The 25,283-nt window shown below is 39.9% G+C and overlaps 1 protein-coding gene across 1 annotated transcript; it reads left to right on the top strand.

Moving 5' to 3' along the window:
- Positions 1-414: 414 nt before the first annotated feature.
- On the top strand, positions 415-24,332 carry LOC136862595 (trithorax group protein osa). Its single transcript, XM_067138893.2, has 6 exons — positions 415-466; positions 13,945-14,898; positions 15,814-15,953; positions 18,532-18,763; positions 21,217-21,385; positions 23,361-24,332. The coding sequence occupies exons 1-6, from the start codon at positions 415-417 to the stop codon at positions 23,362-23,364; spliced, it is 1,551 nt and encodes a 516-aa protein (XP_066994994.2). The 3' UTR covers positions 23,365-24,332.
- The last annotated feature ends 951 nt before the right edge of the window (positions 24,333-25,283 follow it).

Below are 25,283 nucleotides of genomic sequence, written 5' to 3'. Positions count from 1 at the left end.
TATTTATTTATTTATTTATTTATTTATTTATTTATTTATTTATTTATGAAAGTGGTGAACTTAGAGTTCTTGGCCCTTTCTTGCACATACCCACATACCATCCTTAGAGTTTGATAGCATTCATTTAAAATATCATGATAATCAATTACAGTTAATGAGACAAGACGAGTAATTTAACTTATCATTTCAAAATTTAACATACGTTGACTGTTACTTTAACATAGCCTCAGTGACAGGAAACCCTGGAGGCGTAGTCAGTGAGCTATCACAGTCCCCTGAAGATCATACCAGAAAATAAAACTGCAAAATTCTGTAGGAGTTAGTTCGATGACCTTTTGAAGGTAAGCTACAAGTAGTAGTTAGGCCAGCCATGAACCTAGAGCAAGCAATCAAGCAGTATAGTAATTATTCAGCATGTCCGTAGCCTCCAGTCACTTGCCTGAGATGACCACTCAAGTGCGAGACGGTAAGTCAGCAGTATAATTGATGTCGAGCATACCTGAAGTGCTTGTAGCTCCTTTGTAATGGTTTGGCAGTGAGTGGTCCTGATACAACATGTACAGTAGCTACAGCTAATGAACCGTACAATGGGTACCTTTATGTCTCTTAATGCATAGTTAATTGAATACATTAGGAAGGCTGGAACTTCAGCAATAACTGCGATGCACTGTAGAGGTTATGCAAATAAAACTTGTTTGACTGTGGGTTGCAGGTCATGCGCTGTGTCTAATTGCGAAGTAAATGTAAACTGTGCGTAGCAATTGAACTTGAAATGCCGATAAAGGGCATTTATACCTTAAATTAGGCTGTATGGCATAGCCATCTACGTTGAGGACTAATTAATATTATTGGTTTTACGTCTCATTAACTACCTTTACGGTTTTCGGAGACGCAGAGGTACCGGAATATTGTGCTGCATGAGTAGACTACTATTACGTGCCAAAGTCCGACTCGTTTGCTGAACGGTCAGCGTACTGGCCTTCGGTTCAGAGGGTCCCGGGTTCGATTCCCGGCCGGGCCGGGGATTTTAACCTTAATTGGTTTATTCCTACGGCACGGGGTCTGGGTGCATGTGTTGTATTCATCATCATTTTATCCTAATCACGACGCGCAGGGCGCCTACGGGCGTCGAATAGAAAGACCTGCACCTGGCGAGCCGAACCCGTCCTGGGATATCCCGGCACTAAAAGCTATACGACATATCATATATATCTCCTGACACAATGCTGGCGTATTTGAGCATCTCCAAATATCATCCGACTGAGGCTGGATAGAACTCATAATTTAGCCTATCCCACCATCGCAAGAGAGGCGATATTTTAAAATGGACGCTTTACAAGAATTATGAGGATATCAGCATGCATGCCATTACAGTTACACACAGTCCAGTTCTTTTTCTGCCGCCATTTCTCGAAAGAGACCAGCCCAGCCCTAGTCCACGCCTTGTTAGCGCCCTCCCCACCACTCCATGCCATTCAGCAGTGGGTTTGGCACGGAGCCTCCTTCCGGCTCAAGTCGAAACTACAAGAGTCATTGACCTTCAGGTCAACTGGAGCGGACCTGCCCCTGTTAACAGGAAACTTCTTAACCTCGCCAGCCTGTTTCACCGCAGAAATCACCACACTCTCCTTGTGCCGCTGAACGATCACGTAATGATAGTTGCATAACTGGCAGGGAATTAAAGGCGCATACATCTCCGACTCCATGGCTAAATGGTTAGTGTCCTGGCCTTTGGTCACAGGGGTCCCGGGTTCGATTTCCTGCAGAGTCGAGAATTTTAACCATCATTGATTACTTTTGCTGGCACGAGGGCTGGGTGTATGTGTCGTCTTCATCATTTCATCCTCATCATGACGCGCAGATCACCTGCGGGAGTCAAATCAAAAAACCTGCACCTGGCGAGCCGAACATGTCCTCGGACGCTCCCGGCACTAAAAGCCATCCGCCATTTCATTTAATTTATACTTTTGTAGCCCTATAATGAAAAGAATTGCATTTCACGTTGTCGGTCTAAGCATAATAAATATCGGTCATTGAGTCTGTTTCTTCAATTTCCCTTAGTATTTCCTCCTCTGGATAGGTGCTATGCTAGGTACACAGTGATTCGGTGCACGATCACATCTTCGCCAAAACTGATCTTCAGGCTTCACGTATTTAAAGACATTGAGCTCATCAGGATACTTCATTGATGGCCCCGGGATTTAATCTGCATAATTCCACCTCGCAAACAGCTGAAAGGATAGTCTATGTTATTTTTTTAAAACAGACAATGTTCTTTCTCAACTGATTGTTACATTTCGGAAATGTGATAACATGTAATTTTTCAGTTCTTAATAGTGGGTTATGCCTTATAGACTCCTCGTTAGTGAGTAGAGCGAGAACAAAAAACCACGTAAAACCACGTATCTTCCGCCATAATACTATATATATTTATGTTAATATCCTCACAGCCTTAGGAGAGAAAAAAGGAAGATCTCTCATGCTAAGTATGTTTGTCAAGCCCAAGGCTAAAGTGACTTCGATCGCGTGGCATTTTAAATCTCTGTAATTTCAGGAGTACTTAATGAGATGGCACACTTTAATGGCACACAGGAGTTCAATTAACTACAACGTGAAAGCCTTCGTTACAATTAAAATATATACATACAGTAAAATACGCGTTGTTGGAATATACATATTTACAACCTGTCATTATTCTATTCCAAGAATATTAACCGTTTCTGATTCCTTTTGCAGCTACAATTTTCACCGCCGAGCTCGATAGCTGCAGTCGCTTAAGTGCGGCCAGTATCCAGTATTCGGGAGATAGTAGGTTCGAGCCCCACTGTCGGCAGCCCTAAAAATGGTTTTCCGTGGTTTCCCATTTTCACACCAGGCAAATGCTGGGGCTGTACCTTTATTAAGGCCACGGCCGCTTCCTTCCCACTCCTAGCCCTTCCCTGTCCCATCGTCGCCATAAGACCTCTCTGTGTCGGTGCGACGTAAAGCAACTAGCAAAATAATAATAATAATAATAATAATAAATTCACCAAATGCGCATCGATTGAAGACGGAATGAAACCCCATTACTGTGAAATGAAACCAGGACACGCTTCATTTGGAGGAATTAAGTTATCCCTTTGGCAGGATCTGCGAGTATAAACTCTCCCCGCCCTTCCCCAATACGAATGGTGCTACAGCCCTGAAGGACCATGTCCGTTCGAGCGAACGCTACTCAATTCGAAGGCCTGCAGGTTACGAGGTGACGTATGTTCAGTGCGACGATTTCTTGGCTTTCTAGACGGGAGCCGCTATCTCATCGCCAGATAGCTCCTCAATTGTCCTCACGTAGGTTGAGTATACATCAATACACCCTCAGACACAGGTAAAATTCCCTGACCTGGCCGGGAACCGAAACCGGGTCCTCGAGGTAAGAGGCAGGATAGCTACCCCTAGACCGTGGGTTTATTTCCCAGGATTTCTTTTCAATGAACGCAAGAGATATTGAAATGTACAGTGCTTCGTTGAAGGAGTTTCTAAAACTGCTAGTATATTTACTATCAATGACCTGAAGGTCAAGAAAACTTGAATTGTTATATGAATGTTGATACAGTGACAATAGCCACGGGACCTCAAGTTTTACACGATATCCAGACTACAGAACGATACATTTCCTTTCATTTCATTTCAAACATTCTACTTCTCGAGATTCTAATACTGGCCACCTTGGTTAGAGGCCAGTGAAAAAGCCTCTTGGTTATGAAGGAAACAGGTGACACGATTCCCTAGCATTTAAACACTCTTGGATAGTGAAGGTTCCGTTACAGTTGCGGGGGTTGTATTTCAGTTAAACCACGATCGCTACTTCTCGAGTCCAATCATTTTACCATCGCAGCGTCGCCGAAAACCTGATGGATTACTGCGACTAAAATACACCAGGGAAAAGTCTAAAATCTAAGGAATTATTGATAATATGAGTGTTTATCTTGCTATTTGTCGTACGTCGCACCGACACAGATAGGTCTTATTGCGACGATGGGATAGGAAAGGCTTAGAAATGGGAAGGAATTGGCCGTGGTCTTAATTAAGGTACAGCCCCATCATTTACCTGGTGTGAAATGGGAATCCACGGAAATCCATCTTCAAGGCTCCTGGCAGTAGGGTTCGAACCCACTATCTCCCGGTGCAAGTTCACAGCTACGCGCCCCTAATCGCGCGGCCACCTCTCCCGATGTTTAAAATTATAATTCTTCACATAAAACATGTCTTTAGTCGTGCAGTTAGGATATTGAGTGGAAATCACATTCCTCGACAATTAGAAAGACGTTATTTCCTCGAGTTGATCAAAATTTAGACAAAAGAATGGTATATACAGATCATTTCAAGCCTTAGACAGCCAAGACGTTGACTGCCTCTCATAGTATTCGTCTCAAAAGGATAAATGAACACCGTTTGTTTCCCCAGTGGAGAACTGAAATAGCTAGGTGAGTTAAAAATCGAACTAGAAATCTCTGGGTAAGAAACAGACACACTATCCTACAACAGTATACGGGCTCCCATGTGCCGTCACCAGAAACGAAATCTTGGATATCTAGATCAGCCAAAGTGGTATTGTATTCATTCTTCATCATCTGTGATTCAATTAAAATAACACAATAATGAGAAATGATCGATCTAATTGGCTGTTGAGTACAACTGGCTGCGGGAGATGGTGAGTTCGAACCTCGCCGTCGACCACCCTGAAGATTGTTTCCCATTTTCACAACAGACAAATGTTGAGGTTATATTTTAATTAAGGCCACAACCGCTTTTATCCCGATCCTTCCCATCTTTCCTATCCCATCGTAACAAAATTCCTGTCTGAGGCAGTGCAACGTTTAACCACCAGCAAAAGAAAACTGTTATAAGAAAAGACGAATTGTGATAACAATAATAAAATCAAATTTACTTTTTTCAAGTGACTGTCAGAGGCAGAACCGTTATCAGTTCCTTTTATTCATCGTACGTCTTCATATTTTCACTACACACCTGATATCAAAGGATCCAACAACCGTCAAGACTGTTATTGACTGTTATTGAACCACTACAGAACCTGTTCCACGTTCCTGTTTATATTCAAGTTGGGTGATAATCTACCAGGAAGGATGAGTTTTTAGTCTCAATGGTAATAGTATGCAATAATTATCAGCCCAATCATCTGAAGGAGCCATTCACAAAAACTGTAATAGGCTGGAGAACAGGTTATAGTAGGCTACACGTTAAGAATCTGAAATAACTTCCCTTACATGTGGAGTGTGGTAGTGGGGGAGGAGGGTTCAGCGATCTCTTCAACTTGTCAGGCCCTATTTGGAGCTGCGAATATCTTAAAAGAACAGTTAGGAGCTTCCAACAAGTCCCACACAGATTCCTGAAGGTCATTGGCAAATATGTACCCGTTATAACCAACAAATCACTTGTTAGACCTCTCTGAAAACCAGTTTAGTTAAAAAATGCATTACGTATTATAAAATATGTCATATTAAACAAGGAACTAAGGAATGGCAACTGTCAGCTTGTAAGGTTAATTCCTCTTAATTGACCTTTAGCCATCACGTTGTATTCGTGGTGCTTGGGCAGGTTCTTTAAGCAGAGAATTGAACCTAACACTACAGGAAAAATGCCAGAGAAGTGAATATCTAACATTGGCATTGACATTGATATTGACATTGAACTGGAAATCAAATCAGCACTCAGCTGGTTTCATCATGATATTGTCATTAATTTTTTACGCCCTTCTAACTAATTTACGGTTTTCGGAGGGGACGAGGACGGGATTTTGTCCCCCGCAAAAAGTTCTTTTACGTAATAATAAATCTATCGACACAAGGATATTAGCACCTTTAAATTCCACCGAACTGGGCCGGGATCGAGCCCGCCAACTTGAGCTCAGAAGGCGATCCGAAATAGTAACTGACTCAAATGCTGATTCTCCAACTATGACACTGGCTTCCTCATAGGGTTGGTGCCCTTCTTCATCGACGTGTGCCTCGTGTTACTCACTTCATTTAGTCTAGACCTACCTGTGGATAATGTCAATTCTTTACAATATTGTCTCCATTATTCTATAGATCCTAGTTTCGATTTATAAGGACCTACCGGTTTCATGAGATACTTACATTTCCATTCCATATTCTTGAGTATCTATTCACTTGATTTCAGTTCTCTACAATATTTTCTCCATTATTCCGTACATCCAAGTTTCGATTTATAGAGACCTATCATGAGATACTTATATTTCCATTCCATATTCCTGAGTATGTATTCACTTTCCAGGATGCATTAACCAACAAGGCGAGCAATGAAGACCAAGAAGAGAGAGGCAAATAAAGGCGTGGGGCCTACGCTGTTTGAAACTTGTGCCTTAGATGTAATAGGTTATTAGCCCTATTCAGTCACCTCCACTTACATTTACTGTATGTATGCAGATGAAAATCAGAGCCATGCACTGCTATGGACATGGAAGTATGGCTTCTATATTTCTCGGTTTCTTGAAGGGTAAATCGATCCCACAATATTTTAGATGAATCGAGCACTACTTCAGTGCCTCGCTAGACAGTTCCTTTTCACTGATAATAATCAATAAGGCACAAGCTACCCCATTCCAAATCAACGTATATGGATTTCCTCTCATTCATGTATGGTACACTATTCTGTCTAAAGTTAATACTTCTTGTCAGCCATTCTAAATAATTCAGGGGTGCTTAAAGAATATTACCCATTAGTTGGGACTGCTTTTACTGTTAAAATATAATTACAATTACTATTAATATTAGTAATATTACCACGACGAACAGAAAATGAATACGGGATGGAAAGAAAGCTTCCAGTAATGTGTGATTGTTGCTTAACGTGATCTCAAATGTGCGTAAACGAATATAATAATAATAATAATAATAATAATAATAATAATAATAATAATAATAATAATAATAATAATAATAATAATAATATAAAATTTCTAATACAGTTGTCATTATTTTATAGGACAGTTCTCTTCAATTATTTCCCACTTACTGTAAATTATATTAGTTCCATGTATTTGTTAATCTTGGTTTAGCGTAAGAGAATGCTTCATAACCTTAACTACGCCAAGCAAAATAAGCCGAATAAATAAATAAGTTATGATGAATACTTGAAGAACGGGACATGATCTCCACATTTAACCTTTCATTAGCCCCCAGTTGATGGCAATCAAGTTACCTAGGAACGCAATAGATTCACAGCCAGTGAGAAAGTGTAAATGAGCAGAGAGAAAACTAGCATACGATGGTTAGATTCTGTCAAACTGTAGAACTTCAGAAAGACAAAAGCAGAAGTGGTCAAAGTTTTGGTTTCCACCGTAGACTCTTAGTCAGCTGACAGAGACTTGTTCAGAGAGTAGCCATCATCTTCTTCTTCCTGGTCCTTCTTCCAATGTATTCAGTTCGGCACTTGATGTATATTTGATACAGTTTTACGGCCTGATGTGGACGGATGTATTCACTCTTGCGTGTTTCTGTGGTGGTTATTAGTGTGCTGTGTTGTCTGAAAATTAAAAGATTTCTTCTAACAATACGCTTTACGTCTCACCGACACAGACCGGTCTTATGGCGACGATGGGATAGGAAATGACAAGGAATGGGAAGGAAGCGGCCGTGGCCTTAATTAAGGTACAGACCTAGCATTTTCCTGGTGTGAATAGAAGATTATTAAGACGAACACAAACATCCAGCTCCCAAGCAAGAATAATTAACCATACGCAGTTTTTATCCTTATCCCGGCCGAGAATCAAACCCGGCTCCTTCCTGAACCAGAGGTCACTATGCTGACCACTCAGCCAAGGAGTCGGAACATGTTTTATTTAAAAATGTCAATCCGTGTAAGAACCTATTCAATGTTTTCACCTTTACAAGACATTTTACAGGACACAGTGGTTACACGGAAATCACTTCTCATTTGAACTGCCAAACAAGTCTTAGAGAGGCCGTGCATCAATTAATACATTTGCGCACCAAATCAAGAAACCTGTTTGTTGACTTCCAGACCACTCTTTCGGGCAACACCTCAGAAGACAAGAAGCAGCATTCCTACTTACTCGTCTCTCGTATTTAAAATGAACTCCGTGAGTACCGTGGGACGAGTACAAACTCCAAATTGCACTGTAGGGAATGATCGTGTTTCTTTTATAATCCACTTCGGTAATCTGCCGTGTAATTTTAATCATTAAATTCTTTATGTGCATGACATGAATGCGTATATCCCTATGGAATACATTTTTCCAACTGGTAAACCGGTCAGTACAGAAATAACAATACCAAATTATTTTTCATATAAATGTGTAGATATTCTTTGAATACAACTGTTAGGGCTTTCTTTTTCTCATTATAATGTAGGGTATTCGAACTTAAATAAGTATCCCCTTATGGAAAGTTGGATGAAGGTGAGGGAGCACGAGTGGTTACCCTCGTAATTCTCCCATTAATTTGGAATTAAGCGACTAAGTTTTGTAGGTATAAAAATTGAATTAGCGTTTCTCGGCCTTAAATGTTTCTCCCACTTAGTCCTTGAAAGTTTTTTAGCGTGAAATTATTATCCATTAACTTAGTACAGACCTCAAGCTACTCTTCTCCAAATCAACGCATACGGCTTTCAACTCGTTCATATATAGGTGCACTATTTTGTCTAATGTCAATACTACTTGTCAACCATTCTAAATAATTCAGAGACGCATAAGAAATATCAGTTTTTTTCAAATAAAATTCATGATACTTTGAATGCAGTGTGTATAAAAGTTTAGTTTCAAATACATTCACTTTTATGATCCAATTGGCAGTGTGTTTATCTCCAGAGGACCTAGAGTTTTAGGTTAGATTTCTTGTTCAAATCCCGAGGCTGTCATCGTTGGCTTACCAATCCTAGAACCGGTATATATTTCTTCCTCCATATCCTGTGTAAATGTCTTTTTCGTACACCATACATAACCTTATTCCCACAAATAAACTCTTCAATCAATCAATCAATCAATCAATCAATCAATCAATCAATCAATCAATCAATCAATCAATCAATCAATCAATCAATCAATCAATCAATCAATCAATCAATCAATTAATCACTACTGATCTGCATTTAGGGCAGTCGCCCAGGTGGCAGATTCCCTATCTGTTGCTTTCCTAGCCTTTTCCTAAATGATTTCAAAGAAATTGGAAATTTATTGAACATCTCCCTTGGTAAGTTATTCCAATCCCTAACTCCCCTTCCTATAAATGAATATTTGCCCCAGTTTGTCCTCTTGAATTCCAACTTTATCTTCATCTCTTTCTTTATCTTTATCTCTTTCTGAAAGACTTCAGGTACCGGAAGAGACAGGATTTGCTCATCCTTTTGGAGATCTTGACTGAAATAAATCCAACTCCATACCTTTATTATACCTTTATTAAAAGTTGTAGAATATTATATCCTGAACAACAACAGTCTACGTAATACAATAATCAGGGCCATTCTATCAAATACACCTCACATAACGTAGCTATAAAAAAGTGGCGAATAGTTATTAATTTTTGAAAATCTGCGAAACTTTGTGGTCATATATAATATCATACACACAGTACATGCATCTTCATTGTGGACTGTTATGCCTTTAAGCGTTCACTTCATAATATACTGAAACATCCATCAAGAAAAACAAGAATGAATATGGAATGAGTAGAACGGTATAATTAACTAGGTGAAAATATATTCTAGGCTCACTTGGACAAGATCATGGTCGAAAAAGGGAAGATTGGTAACCGTTCTTAAAGAGTGGCCTTTACATCTAAACTACAACTGTATGTCTGTGAGCTCGTGTGGTCTGTGACTGGATACTGTAGTTTTAAATTCCAGTTCGAATAACAATCAAGCTTTATTATAGTTTGAAAGCGGTCCGATAACCAATTATTATGACACACAACACCAAATAAATTCCGACTATAACAGGGTGTGCGTGCTTTTTAAAGTACACAAGTGCTTTCTTCAGTTGCGGATAATTCGTATCTTGGTCCAGTGAAGGTAGATCTGACAACTATTACAAAAGCAACAGGATGTATGAATGTAGCAGACAATGGGGGACCAATTAGCACGGCCTAAGGCACAGATCGCATGATCACAGACACAGACCAACTCGTGACCTCAGCGCACATAACCAGCCCAACTTGGTCAGCGATTATTAAAAGAGTACAGTCGCACGCAATGTACTGTGCAATCGACAAAGGTTTTAATCGGTCATTGCCTGCAATGGGAGTTGACATTTATTGATACCGTTACGTCAAATTATGCATTTTCTTATAGGAATCGAACGGTAATGATCTTTTTATGTGGCCATCGTATCGTCCCTTCATCAATCCTTATTATATAGAGTACAAATTAGGAGATTGGACTTTTAAATTGTAGCGCTGAATGCTAACTCTAAGTAAATTTACGATGATATTAATAAGGTGATTTTCCCAGTTGTACTTAAAGATTCAAGACTTTCCAAATTAATGGTATTCCTCCCATTCCCGGTTATGAAACGCATCGCTCTTCCTTGAACTTTTTCTTGGAATTTATTAAACCTACCCTGTACGGATCCGAACACGCAGAACCATATTCGAGAATCGGTCGTACCAAACATTTATAAGCTTTACTTTTGACAACAGAATTAGCTTTCTTGAGATTTTGCATAATATAATGTAACGATCTCCAGGATTCCTTAACTACATCTTACTACTTGCTCTGACCAGTTTAAGTCTTTGCTAATAGTAACACCTAAGTACGTACAACTATCAATTTCAATAACAAGTACCCTTCTAAGTCGTAATCTCCCTTTCCTGGTGTTGCTTCACCTGAGCTTGCATGCTCCCCCTCTATGACTAGCGGTATTTGAACTTGCTGTAAATGTCGGACGCCATGAAAATGGTAATAAAATTGCAGATGGTGATCTGATATCAAAGCGCAATCGATAGAACATTTTATCATGTTTCTATAGATTATTAACACTTATTCCACCTCGTCTCGATCCATAGTTGTCTCGAATTGATAGTAACTTGAAGCATTCCTCTATGGAGGTGTTCTACAATGATAGGTGATCAATGCACGGTGAAGGGCAGTGCCCCGGTTATCGCTCTATCTACTGGCACTAGTCCAAACCGGTAATTAAACATCTTATAGGAATGGTTAGACTAATCGCATTTTGTGTACATCACAGTATAATAACCACAACATTCGCTGTCTGATACACGGATGATATTTATCTGAGCTTGCCAATAGGCTTCGGTTAAACAACAGGCCACTGAGCTGAATGGTCTTTAAACTTTGAAATATTGCAGGCAAAAACCAATGTGAGCAAAGGTAGATCTTGTAATCTCAGAAAAAAGAATTACAAATAAGGCGACGGTTGCTTCCTTCCCACTCCTAGCCCCTTCCTATCCCATCGTTGCCATAAGACCTATTTGTGTCGGTGGGATGTAAAGATTCTACTAGTAAGACTCAAGTCAGCTTATAATCCCTTATCATCGATAGCTGTGTCCGGCTCCATGGCTAAATGGTTAGCGTGCTAGCCTTTGGTCACAGGGGTCCCGGGTTCGATTCCCGGCAGGGTCGGGAATTTCAACCTTAATTGGTTAATTTCGCTGGCACAGGGCCTGGGTGTATGTGTCGTCTTCATCATCATTTCATCCTCATCACGACGCGCAGGTCACCTACGGGTGTCAAATAAAAAGACCTGCATCTGGCGAGCCGAACTTGTCCTCGGACACTCCCGGAACTAAAAGCCATACGCCATTTCATCGATAGCTGTCTCAGGCCTATGCTAAATACATGTACACGTACTTAGAAACAACCGCTAATAAAATCAAATAGATAAAAATATCTGACTTCCAGAGGTCTGCCTGAAAAGAGGACGTAGAATAGAATAACCATCTCTTTAAATTATCGAATCAGAAACTGAGGATAATGTAACCATTATCGATAACAGTGAAGAAAATTGATAGTAATTGTGTATTAATGATTCACTTCCATTCATTCCACGAACTGGTCGGATGATTGTTTATATAACGACATCTGGGATGTTCATCCTCAAGATACAAACACACCGAGCGAGTTGGCCGTGTGGTTAGGGGCACGCAGCTGTGAGCTTGCATTCGGGAGATAGTGGCTTGGAACCCCACTGTCGGCAGCCCTGAAGATGGTTTTCCGTGGTTTCCCATTTTCACACCAGACAAATGCTTGGGCTGTACCTCAATTACGGCCATGGCCTCTTCCTTCCCACCACTAGCCCTTTCCTATCCCATCGTTGGCATAAGACCTATCTGTGTCTGCGTCGTAAGGCAGATTGTAATAGTAAGATCTAAACACAGGGATGCAGCCTGTTTGGCATTTGGCTTCAATTACCAAGATATTTAGTTCGATCCCGGCTGAAGTGTGTGTCTTCTAGTACTTTAAATAAATTTCACTGGATATCACTAAAACAAACCCTGGCTTATTAGGATCGTAAGCAGTTAGAACAGCCGTTTAACAAACAAAATATTGATCAACCACATCTAAGCTTATTTTTAGTTCAACAGCGTGCTATCCGAGCATCTCCTCAACAGAGTATTCTGTAACAAAAGAAAAAGTAAAATATAATTTGGTAATGAAAATTGAATTGAAATCTTAATTTACCTGCTAATATTATTTCCTACGAGGCAATATGTAAGTTCTACCATTCATTATATTTTACACTCTAGGTTCACCTAATCCCCTAGAAATGTGGGAAAGTTCACCTCAATGCCGCCCCCCGGCGTTTGGCACACACTGCATCTTGTCTACAACTGGAAAAGGAGATGGACCCTCCAATTAGGAGGGGCGTACTATACATCGAATGAGAGCCATCTTCAAAGACACAAATCCTTAAGAACTAAAATAGGATTTGGTGGGAGGGCCCTCTTGTCTTAACTTAGGTACAATCACAGCATCTGCTTTCAGGTTTAGTAAAGAAACCAAGGCTGCGGTTTGAAATTTCAGCCCACCTCATTGCAATTTTTTCTCGAAGGTAGGTGCGCTCCTTTGCAGCCATAAGGTAATATTTATAACCTCTGACATTATTCCGAGCCTACAAAAATAGTAATAAACATTTTTATAAATCAAAAATAAAGAGCATATTGATAATAGAAGTCTGACAACCACTGTGATGTCGGTCAGTGGTGTGTCTGTTGCAGAGGCTGCCTAGCCTACGCAGTAAAGGAGTGCTTCGTTCAACCAGAAGAACGTGAATTCAATTCCCCGTTAGTACGTCGAAATATTTATAACGAGATGTCCACTCTTGGAGAAAAAAATGGCCCTGATATTCACTTAGCCTAGAACAAAAATGAGTACCAGTTTAATTCCTGGAGAAAAAGGTAGCCGAGTATGGAGTTAAGTGTTTTATTCTTCTTAGTGCCGAGGTTACGTATAGTAGAATTATGTTCCTTTCTCCCCTCCATAGACAATCATCGCTTTTATGGAGGGGGCTTTCCATGTTGTAATTGTTACACAGCTTGGGAATTAAGCAACCAACTAGTCAGAGACAGACACGTAAATGAACCATAAAAAAGCACATCATGTTAGGGAAATGGTAAAGTAATTACTCGGCAAGGAAGAGGTTCTTAGTTCGATTCCAAGTGGTGCCGTGCCATTTTAGTTCTGAGTAAACACCTTTAGAGCACGTAGCCTACAAGACCTGTAGCTAAGAACACCCATATGATGTTACTATAATCGTAAAGTTTGCGTATTCAACAAGTTTCATGTACCTACAGTATTTCACGAACTTCGTAAGAACATAAATCTTGCAGGAACTAAAATAAGCTAGCTTGTCGTTATCTTCCTTTGTAGAATATTGTTGAGGTAAAATTACGTGTTTTGCATTTTTTTACTGTGGCTCTTGATATTGTTAGCCTGGAACGTTTCTCCTTACAGCGATTCCTGCCCATCCTGATGACGATGAACAGCGGCAACTACAGCAGTGGCAGATAGCCGTGGTGGTTCCTCCGCATGTAGCTCAGGGTGGACAACCTGGACAGTACCCTGGTGGTCAGCCACAGTATCCTGGTGGTCAACCTCAGTATCCTGGAGGACAACCCGGAGGCTACCCTCCACAGAGTGGCGGCTCTCTGCAACCAGGAGGCTCTCAACAATTAGGAGGCTCCCAACAACCAGGTGGTTACCCTCAGCAACCGGGCGGTTACCCCCAGCAACCAGGCGGTTACCCTGAGCAGCCAGGTGGTAGCCCTCAACAACCAGGCGGTTACCCTCAGCAGCCAGGTGGTAGCCCTCAACAACCAGGTGGTTATCCTCAGCAACCAGGCGGTTATCCTCAAAAACCAGGAGCATACCCACCACAGTCTGGAGGATATCCTCAGCAACCCAACCCTCCTCCAGGCAATGTTTGGATTCAGGTTCCTATTCAACCCCAGCAACCCTACCCTCCTCAACAGCCATATCCTCCTCAGCAGCCTTATCCTCCCCAACAGCCTTACCCTCCTCAGCAACCTAACCCTGCTCCACAACCTTACCCTCCCCAGCAGCCAAACCCAGCACCTGCTCCCGCCCCAGGCCCTGAACCTTTTCCTCCCCAACAACCAAACCCTGAGACTCCTGAGTACCCACTACCCCCAGAAGGTACCTATCCTCCTCAGCCAGCACCACTTCCTGCTCCAGATAGCGACTCCAACCCCCAGATGGCAGCTCTGAGAAAGATGTGTAGAAGTCCTCGAGGTCAGTTCCCTAGTGACAACGCTTGTCACAAGTTCGTCAACTGCTGGGATGACATGGTAGTGGAGCAATCATGCCCTGGTGGACTGCACTTCAACGAGAAGGAAGGTTACTGTGACTACCCGTACAATGTGGAATGTGGTACCAGAACTGTCGACAGTAAGTGTCCTTAATTTAATTCCTACTTATTCATACAACTGAGAAATCGCAGCAGTCATACAGTGACATTTCGGTTAAAAAGCGACTAGTTCTACATATTCAGATTGATCAGAAAATGGTTTCCAGAGAGTACACTGTATTATACGATGTACTTTCCGTTCAATAATAATAATAACAACAGTATGGCCTCGCAATACAATGCTCGATACCTTCTGAAAAATTCCACCTTGGTGGCCTGTATGGCAATTTCGACTCTTTGACTGAATTGTTATCAGACAGTGATAGAGAGCTCTACTGAACCATTCGTAAAGCTAATTTTGTCGAATGGGCACAGAGTGCAAAACCGCAGGCACTAACACGCCAACTACATTAACATGCCTTGCCATGATTTTAGCTCAAAAATACGGCTACCTCAGTCTTGTTTGAACACATAGACTTGAAATTTAATGTCGAACATTATACCATTTGTCCACTGAGGCAGCTAAGTAAAAATAATATAACGTTAATCACCCTGAATTTACCCATGTCTTCCTTGCGTTAATACGTATATACAGTATGTAACACTGAAGAATGGGTCTTCTGAAACAATAAGTTAGTCGACATTGATTATTTTCGAATTTGTCTTTTAGAACCCATTTTTGACAAATGCGATAAATTAATCATTATTAATTTTATCAAATACTCTTGAAAATAAATACAGTTTTATTGTTTATCAGTTAATTTTCGGACAGATGGATTAAAACAAACAGGTAATTTTATAAGTTACTTGGTGCAACGCTGTGTTCGTTATCCACGTTTCGCTTGTATTAATTATTGTGAGTACCATTTAGTTGTATTAATTGTAATATATAAATTAACAAGCTCTTCAATTTGCCTTTACGATCCTTTAACATGCTTGGTGTTTACCCTTCCTAGGACCAGCACCAGTCGGAGAGAGCGAATGCCCCACAGACTACGGCTCATTCCGCAGCAGTGTGAATTGTTCCATGTTCGTGGTTTGTGTAGCTGGCAAGCCTAACCTCTTCAACTGCCCACGAGGTCTCGACTACAACGACGTAAGTATAGGCATCGTCTTGTATTCACTGGCATTAAGAGAAACTCCTTGAATCGAATATGATCAAGTGGCGACTTTGAAGAAATGAGTCACTGTATTTAAACATAGAGTGTGTACGAAAACCGTCATCGAATCATCACAGGACGTGATAAAAAGGATCAATTTAAACTCAAACTGAGATCAGGTGAGTGCCTCCTCAGTTGATCTGTTTGATCTCGGTTCGATCTTTTGCTTTCAAACGTGGATAGGAATGAATGAAGCAAGTGTTTTATTCGTGCAAAACTTCGCCCTTCAGTTTTTGACTGATTTACAACTTCGTGTGGCTCCTTTCGAAGCACCCTCAAGCAATAATAGGGACTAGCAATTGTACTCGTGCTTCGCTATGGTCATCTACGATGTATACGAATTTTTAGGTAAATTACTGTTCACGTTATGAGTAAGAATTTATTAAATGCCATGTAAATTTCGGATCAGAGAGTTTATATCATAATGACAGGCCCTCTTTTCCTACTGCCAAATTTAACGTATAAGGGATATAAGTAATACAAAATGTCATAGGACCAATATTGTAGATCTTGTTCTGCTGAGTTCAATAGTGCCATCCGTTTTGTGATACGACTTACCGTTTAACCACCAAATACCTCGAAACGAAGGTCTATACGGTCATTAAAATTGCCTCCATATTTCGATATTTTTCGGTGGTAAAATGTTAAAAATGTAAACATCTTGGAATTTTTCCGTCGGTTACAGGCTAAAAGCTACAATTTTGCCAAATTTCAACTTCCTAACTCGTCTGGTAGATTATGCCGCAATATTTATTTGGGGAGAAGGAGTAAAAATGAGGACTTTCAAGAAACTTTTAAGCTCATGAAACCTATATGCTATCGTTTTTTATAAATGTATCCGACCGCATTCTTATGCTGAGCCTCAAATTTGTAAACTCCCAGCATGGTCCCCTCAGGAAATTTTCCAGAATTTTCGATATTTCGAGGGATCATGAGGTCATAACCTTTTCTGATACCAAGTTTTAAGTTTCTAAGATGGCGGGAAGTGCTTCAGTAATTCACGTCTATTTACATTTTTATACCTTTATATATAGATAACTCCAAACCGACCTCCATTTCTTTATATAAATAAATGGACCATCGACCTCCTCTTAAACGGCACCACATCAGCTTGCTCCAGTTGACTGGATGAAAATTACGAATTATTGGGTTGATCCCAATCTTATTGTAAAGGTCCTGATTCCCTTTTTTCACGGCTTGTGATTATTTGAGTCACATGGCCGTCAGCTTGAATGTGGGAAATAATGGATTCGAACCACACTGCCGGCAACCTTGAAGATGATTTTTCGTGGTTTCCCATTTCCACACCAAGAAGATGCCGCTTCCTTCCCACTCCTATCCCTTTCCTATCCAATCGTCGGTGCGACGTAAAGCAAACTGTATTAAGTATCCCCCAAACTTTAAGAAAATTTTCCCACTTCTGTGACAAGTTTGGCAAATTTTAACCTTCTGCTCCCAATGTAATGAATAATGAATGCTGAATCCTGCTATGGATGATGGCATTTGAGATGTTAAAGGTGACAGCTCGATTTCATTGGCCTATGGGACATAACTCCTACACCTCGGTGCCTGCTAGGACCTTTACGAAGTATTATTAAATACTTCTTCGATCTACATTTATAGCTGCATTCCAGGTGGTAGATGCCCTATCAGTTATTTCAAAGAACCTTGAAATTTACCTAACATTCACCTTGAAACATTATTGCGAATTAATCTTCCTATAAAGTAATATTTGCCCCAATTTGTCGTCAGTTTCGTTCTACCTTTAGAAGCTCCTCTCAAAATTATTCGTTTACTAATGCAATTCCACACCATCTCTACACGGACAGCTCGAAACACACTGCTTAGTCGAGCAGCTCATCTTCTTATTCCCTATTCTTTCCAGCCCAATGTTTGCAACATTTATTAGTATTAAATATTATTTATTATTATTATTGTTAGTAGTAGTAGTAGTAGTAGTAGCAGTTGCTATTTGTTTTACGTCGTACCGACACAGATAGGTCTTATGGCGGCGATGGGATAGGAAAGGCGTAGGAATAGGAAGGAAGAAACCGTGGCCTTAATTAAGGTACAGCCCCCATTTGCCTGGTGTGAAAATGGGAAACCACGGAAAACTATATTCAGGGCTGCTGACAGTGGGGTTCGAACCCACTATCTCCGGAATACTGGATATTGGCCGCACTTAAGCGACTGCAACTATCGTGCTCGGTAGTAGCAGTAGCAGTAATAGTATTATTTAGAACACGTGTACGTGGCTGTTTAAAACATGTACCGATTTAAACACATTATTTTCCTTGATTTCAACACGTCACAATGATTTTCGAGTCACTGGGAATAAGCAGAACTGAACTTCATTGTTGGAATACAATTGCGTTCTTTTAGCAACTGTGTGTCTGAAGTTTGTTCCCCTAACAGGATATATGCAGGTACCAATACCATTTAGACTATTATCAGCACTATGAACATCAACTGTCTGATTTCATGAAACGCTCCTCTTACTTTTGCCTGTTTCAGGAACTGGGTGTGTGTGACTACCCGTACCGTGTGGACTGTCGAGGTCTGACCTCAGCATCCTCTCTTCCCCCGGAACCTGAAATGCCTGAACCTGAGGGAGGCGCTCCATTTGCCCCAGGACCTGACCCTGCTCCTGCTCCAGTCCCCGCCCCTGGAGAGCCTGAAGCTCCAATTGGACCCATGCCACCTGCTGAGGAACTGCCGAGCAACGAGGGACGATACGATACCTCTTGTAAGTAGCCACATCATTTATAATTCAGAGCCTCAGCTTATAGGAATAATTATTGAGATGATTTTATTTACGTTCACAATATCATGGAAATAAAACTACACGAATATTGATGGTATTACTAATGAGAGTGAGCGTTACATTTGAAGCATTCCAAATCCAACTTTTTCTTTCTTTCTTTCTTTCTTTTTCTTTTCTTTTTTTGAAAATTCGACACTACGCCGTGCAGATGAGATTTTATATTAGTTCTTAATTTCACAAATAAGTACGGTCAATTTACATATTTTTATCATTTATGTGAGGTTCTATAGAATTACAGAACAATAATTAAAAACAGTTTTCATGAAAACATCATGTGAAGAATTATCTTTCCAGTTTGTTTTACGTCTCACCAAAACAGATAGGTCTTACTGCGACGATGGGATAGGAAAGGACTAGAAGTGGGAGGGAAGTGGCCATGGCCTTAAATAAAGTACAGCCCCAGCATTTTCCTGGTGTGAAAATGGAAACCACAGAAAACGTTCTTCATGGCTGTTAACAGTGGGGTTCGAACCCACTCTCTCGAATGCAAGCTGACAGCTACGGGACCCAAACCATGCAGCCACTCACTCGATTATGTGCAGAATGCGTTCATTATAACAATGAAAATACAAACATGTACATGAAAAATTCTACTTAACCAATGACATTTTACTACCCGACTTTACTTACTCGCTTTTAGAAGAACTTTCACTTATCCCAAGTAACAAATACCAAAGCATTAAGCTCAGATGTTATTTGTTAAATATTACGTAACCATGTACAATGTGTTTATAATTATTAGTACTAGCCTAGGCAATTTTTGCCGAAATAGTATTTAACTGTATGAATAGATAAACGAAAATATAATGTAAATGGGCTTATGTTTTACACTCTGAACGGTCGATGATCAATATACCAGGCAAGGTGTTGAGAGTAAGCTGGATGAAAACCAGTGTGGTTTCGGATCACAGAGGGTCTCTCAGGATCAGATTTAGAGTATGTGCCAGGTAACTGAAAAATGCTACGAGACGAATAGATAGTTATGTTTATGTTTCGTAGATATAAAGAGGGGATATGACAGATTACCGAGGGAAAAAATGTTAACTATGAGATTAAGGGTAGATAACTTAAAGCAATCAAATGCATTTCTGTGGACAAATGGGCTGCAGTGAGAATAGATATTAGAATGAGTTCTTGATTCAAGGTACATACAGGGGTTAGACAAGGTTGTAATATTTCACCCATCGAGCAACTGGTTGTGCGGCTTGGGTCATGTAGCTGTGAGCTTGTATTCGCGTGGTAGTTGCTTCGAACCCCACTGCAGCTAGTTTTCCGTGGTTTCCTATTTTTATCCAAGAAAAAAGCTTGATCTGTACCTTAAGGAAGGCTATGATTTCGTCTTCCCAGTTCTAGTCCTATCCTGCACTATCGTCACCGTAAGACTATGCGACGTAAATTCAATAGAAAAATATACATTTTAGTTGCGCCTGCAAACACCGCTAAGTAACGACGGTACTGGCCTGCTGTACGTATGAATAATAAATAAAGAGGTACAGCCTACTTGATTTAAATCGAATCACGCAGCCAACTCCCTCAGTGCCTCAATATAAACAGAGATATAGAATCATCTCCTTCGGAAAGAAAAGAAAATGAGCTATTTAAAAAAGAAGGCCCTGAAGTAGTAGAGGAAGAGGTTCATTATATTTTCAAAAGCAAAAAATAGAATCCAGTTAAGGAGAGGAAAAGGCATCGTTATCCACTGATTATTGGACTGTCCAGAGGAATATATTGCATTCATCATTATGTTTATGAAATCCAGTCTCACATGAGTCATCTAATATCTCATTTATCCACCCCAACGCGGGGTGCGAAATCAAAATAAATGGTAGTTGGGGAGGAGGGTCATAGGGCTTAACTAGTAGTGTTTATTACAGGCAGTACCCCGCGGGGGAAGGGGTACATAATTCCCCTGTAAAATGTAAATTTTAAATCTTCCTGTTTGAATTCTCTTATCATAACATGGATGATAAACACTGTACACTAATTCCTTGCAGGCAATTATATTATTTCCTATAATCACTACACAGTTCAAAAACTTTTAGTAACCAGTAGACACTTCGAACTAGGTGCTTATTATTGTTGATGATTTTATGAAAATATGCAGCCTTAATTCTGAAAAATTAGGAAGATGAAAATACTTCATAAGAATTGAAAGGTTCTCAAATTAATATTATCTAATCCTTCCCACACTCTAAATACAAAATATCTAAGTATATTTGTGTATTATTTCACAGTACACTTTCTATAGTCAGAGTCTCAACACTGTCTTTAACCCAGTGTTACCAAATAAAAGTAAAAACCATGAACCTCATAGTTCTTCTTGTTGACAAAGACAATATAGCATTTTAACTCATTGTTTCATGTTTGTGTTACAGTGTGGCAGAACGGAGCATCCTGCTACCACCGCAAGGTCTACAAGTTGAACCCACAGTGCACGTCCATCGCCTACTGTTCTCGTGGGCGCACCCAGGTTGTCTGGTGTCGACAGGGAATGAGGTTCGACACCCGTGTCGGTGCTTGCCTCGACGCCTACCGCGCTAGATGGTAAGTTACTTCACCTTACGCTGGTTGAGTAAAGTGTCCAAGTGAGCTACGAACCAGGACTAGATTACAGGACTTGTTTTCGCATACAGAGACTGAGAGGTACTTATTTGTCATTAACGTTAGTTCTCACACATTTGATCATTTTATTTCCACCATTTACGGAAATTTTTAGAGAATAAAGTAAGCAAACGGTTCACGTGTTGCGCTTTACATTCAATTGCATTTTGCACGTGTCTCAGTAAACGATAGGTTTTGCTGTCGGTAGTTCCAAGACATACTACAGAAAGTAAACAAACAAAAGGCCGCCCGTACTTGTCTGACGAAGTGATTTGAAAGATATGATTTCGATATAAGGAAGCATTATATTCAATGTGATTGTTACATTACTTTCTATTTACCAAAACCAAAACAAACCACATGGCACTACAGCCTTGAAGGGCCTTGGCCTACCAACCGACCGCTGCTTAGCCCGAAGACCTGCAGATTACGAGGTGTCGCGTGGTCAGCACGACGAATCCTCTCGGCCGTTATTCTTGGCTTTCTAGACCGGGGCCGCTATCTCACCGTCAATAGCTCCTCAATTCTAATCACGTAGGATGGACCTCGAACCAGCCCTCAGGTCTAGGTAAAAATCCCTGACCTGGCCGGGAATCGATCCCGGGGCCTCCGGGTGACAGGCAGGCACGCTACCCCTACACCACGGGACTGGCTTGTATTTACCAATTAATCGAATTATAGCAAACTCCTACAACGTTTTAAACTTGTCATGTTTACTTTTATTTGGCTCGTAAACTCACCAAATCCTTAAAATTACTTATATATTTCTGATTAGCATTGAATTTCACTCGTATCTCTCCAATAATATTTTTTCCTTTACAAAAGAAACTCTATATTGCGAATATAGTAAGTCAGTTTTGTGCTTCGTAACCTCAAATGATACGCAGCCACAATATTAAATACATAGACATGAAAATTATACAAAGTTCAAAATGCTTATTTGACTATCTGAAAAGTTAAAGGAAGAAATTGTACTTGGCTAGCGGCTTGCAGTCACTGTGGTGAGAAAGGACTTACTTGCGTGGCCTTCATTGAGCAATAGCTCCCGTATTTGTTTGGTTTAAAATGAGAAACCACGGACAACCATAGTCAGAACTGTCCTTCATGAGATTCGAAATCGTCATCTCCCGAATGCAAACTTACAGTTACACCAACCATACCTCGTTTCTTAAAAGTTAATTTGAGCTGTTATCAATATATTCCAGTTAATACTGCATATTCATACAATTTGTATTAAATTTATATTTTAAATATTAATTATTTCCAAATTTGGAAAATATATTGCCAAGAATAATATAACTTAAATAATACTGAATGTGAACCAGTAATAATTTCGTAACTATTCTTAGAGTTCAATTGGGGCCGATAACCTCGATGTTAGGCCCCTTTAAACAAAAGCATCATCATCATCAAGAATTCAATAGTTTCCCTGAAAGGATGCTGATTCATTTCCTTGTCGAGAAATAGAAATATTTAGGAATTAGACTTCCACATCTGAAGGCCCACATGGCTGTAGGGCTCACTCAACCCTCAACAGAGATGCGTAGCATGTTCAGTCTTGAGGAAAACGTCCTAATGTCGAGATTGAAGTCTTTCACTTCTACCCTCCCATCGCTCTTCATGGGCTGTACGTAGGTGGATTTGGTTTTCTGCTTTACTTTTAATTAAAAGGAAATAGAGGAACTGTTTCCCGAACGATGTAACCATTTATCTGCCTGTATCACTATGCCTTTTGCTGTGGACTATTTGGGTACCTATGTAAATGATGTATATTTTAAAACATGTCCCAATATTCAAGAGATTTACTTTATATACCTGCTTGTTCCAATCCTCACACAATTTAGAGGACTTATTTATTCACCATCTGTACAAGAATTTTATTATTCAAGTGTTCATTGTTTGTTTCCTGTTGTTGCAGTTAACGATCGGACAAATATTTCAACTGATGATGATGACGACGACGATTTCATTTTGATTCGGTTATCGACAGCCCTGGTATTCTCTGGACACAACACAAGCACCAGAAGATCTCTCTGACTCTCGCGCCGTCCCGTCTGCCGTCTACACTTCTTGTTCTACTGCTGCTGAATACTAGAGCTAGAAAATCACAAACAGACTCTACAAGTAATTAAAATGTCCAACACAACAGTGACGCAGAAATGTAAACAGAGAAGTTTGTTTCGGTAGAAAATGCTCATTTATTTATAAGAACGAGATCGTGCGACAGTTTCAGAAACAGAGTATCTTTAGATACTTCTGGTTAGCGGCTAACGGAACACTTACTTAGGAGATCCGTAAGTTGCTAGCTGAGAACATTGAAGTTATATGGTTAGTTAATTTAGTGCACTTCATATGGTGTCATAATGTTGTATCCAGAGTGTTTTAATACGTAAGTTATTATTATTTAATTATATTGATGACATTATTATCTATCCTGCATGGTAAGTGTTTACCCAATTCTATTCAAAGAATTCGTGTGACGACAATTCATTACAGAGTAAACGCCCGCAATGTCAGGATACCTAATAATGTGCAAATAACCCTGATAGTAAAGCTAATGAACGTATGTGCTTATCTTTCTTATGTGCTCACCCCCAAGGCATTACATTACGTACAAATAAATAGAAATATGAAATTAAATGTTCTCTGCTATTTTTAATGTCCAGAAAAAGAACTGCACAATAACTGAAACGTTCTCAAAATGTTTACGTCCTTTACTGTTCGTTGTTATGTATTTTGACTAACACTCGTTAACAGGTAGCATGAATGATTGTGTGTGATTATTGTTCTCGTTATCTTTGTAATCCCTCGTATTTTCAGAATTTTGAGTGATTCATTATAATAGTGAGTGTTGTTGACACTGAGTTTCTTGATACTGAGAACGTACTCTCTTTTTAATTTGTATAATTAAATATATTAACAATGAAATAAACTGTCTTTTTTCATATTTTTTATCTGTCAATTTTTTCGTCACTCTACTTCATTTAACCTTGCTCCTTCTTATTCCCTGTCTTACAGTAAGAATATGTTGCTAGTTTCAGTCCAAGTCTGGAATTGTCCTACACCAGACCCATTGAGTTGACAAATTAAATAGAATTTTCTCTCTATTTTTGATCAGAAACAAAGAAAAGAAAATCTCTGGAAAATGATAAAATGGGAACAAGTGCAGATATCGAAAATCAAGAGACTTGGTACTGAGATTTGCAAAATGTCTGTTACTAAATTAGTGGTGACGTGAGGATGTCCTAATATTTCAGCAGTAAAAGTTACAGAACATACTAGCAATCACAGGAGGATTGTATCTGTATTCGTAGATGAAGTGGAGCCTTGGATTTACAGAGGCTCAAACGATTGTGAAAGATAAAGAGCTGAATGGTCGTCCATTAGCATCCGACGTATTCCTTAATGCCATTGATGAAATGGTACGGCAGAGCAGATAATTAACTCTGAATCAGATAGACGCGTTCAACGAGCAGGACGCCATTTTTACAGTCAAGAAAAGGAGGGTAGTTATTTTATTCTATAACAAATGCTTAAATAGCTTTCGTGATAATTGTAGAAAAGAGTTGTGCTGAAGTAAAGTAGTTTTCTTTATCTTGACCTGCCTTTACCTGTTCACCGAAAAAGAAACATTGAGTAACTTGCTTATTGACTTACCCTCGTAGATATAAAGAAAACTCAAGACCGAGTGAGCTGACTACGTGGTTCCGATCGCGTATCTGTGGTCGTGCATTCGGAAGGTGGTGGAGTCGAATCCAATCGTCGGCAGCCCTGAAGATTGTTTTCCATGGTTTTCTATTTTCAGAGTTGATCTTAATTAATGCCGAGGTCACTACCTTCC

Source organism: Anabrus simplex, chromosome 1 (assembly GCF_040414725.1).
Source record: "Anabrus simplex isolate iqAnaSimp1 chromosome 1, ASM4041472v1, whole genome shotgun sequence".
In the NCBI taxonomy this organism is placed as follows: Eukaryota; Metazoa; Arthropoda; class Insecta; order Orthoptera; family Tettigoniidae; genus Anabrus; species Anabrus simplex.
Note: the sequence above shows the minus strand (reverse complement) of the source record. Positions and strands in the feature narration are given on the sequence as shown.

What these genes read in the sequence shown, in the direction of transcription:
- LOC136862595 (XM_067138893.2), top strand. Translation starts at nt 415, where the DNA reads ATGTCCGTAGCCTCCAGTCACTTGCCTGAGATGACCACTCAAGTGCGA. An exon ending in GACCACTCAAGTGCGAGACG is followed by an intron (nt 467 to 13,944) that starts GTAAGTCAGCAG and finishes TTCTCCTTACAG; the next exon opens with CGATTCCTGCCCATCCTGAT. An exon ending in TGGTACCAGAACTGTCGACA is followed by an intron (nt 14,899 to 15,813) that starts GTAAGTGTCCTT and finishes TACCCTTCCTAG; the next exon opens with GACCAGCACCAGTCGGAGAG.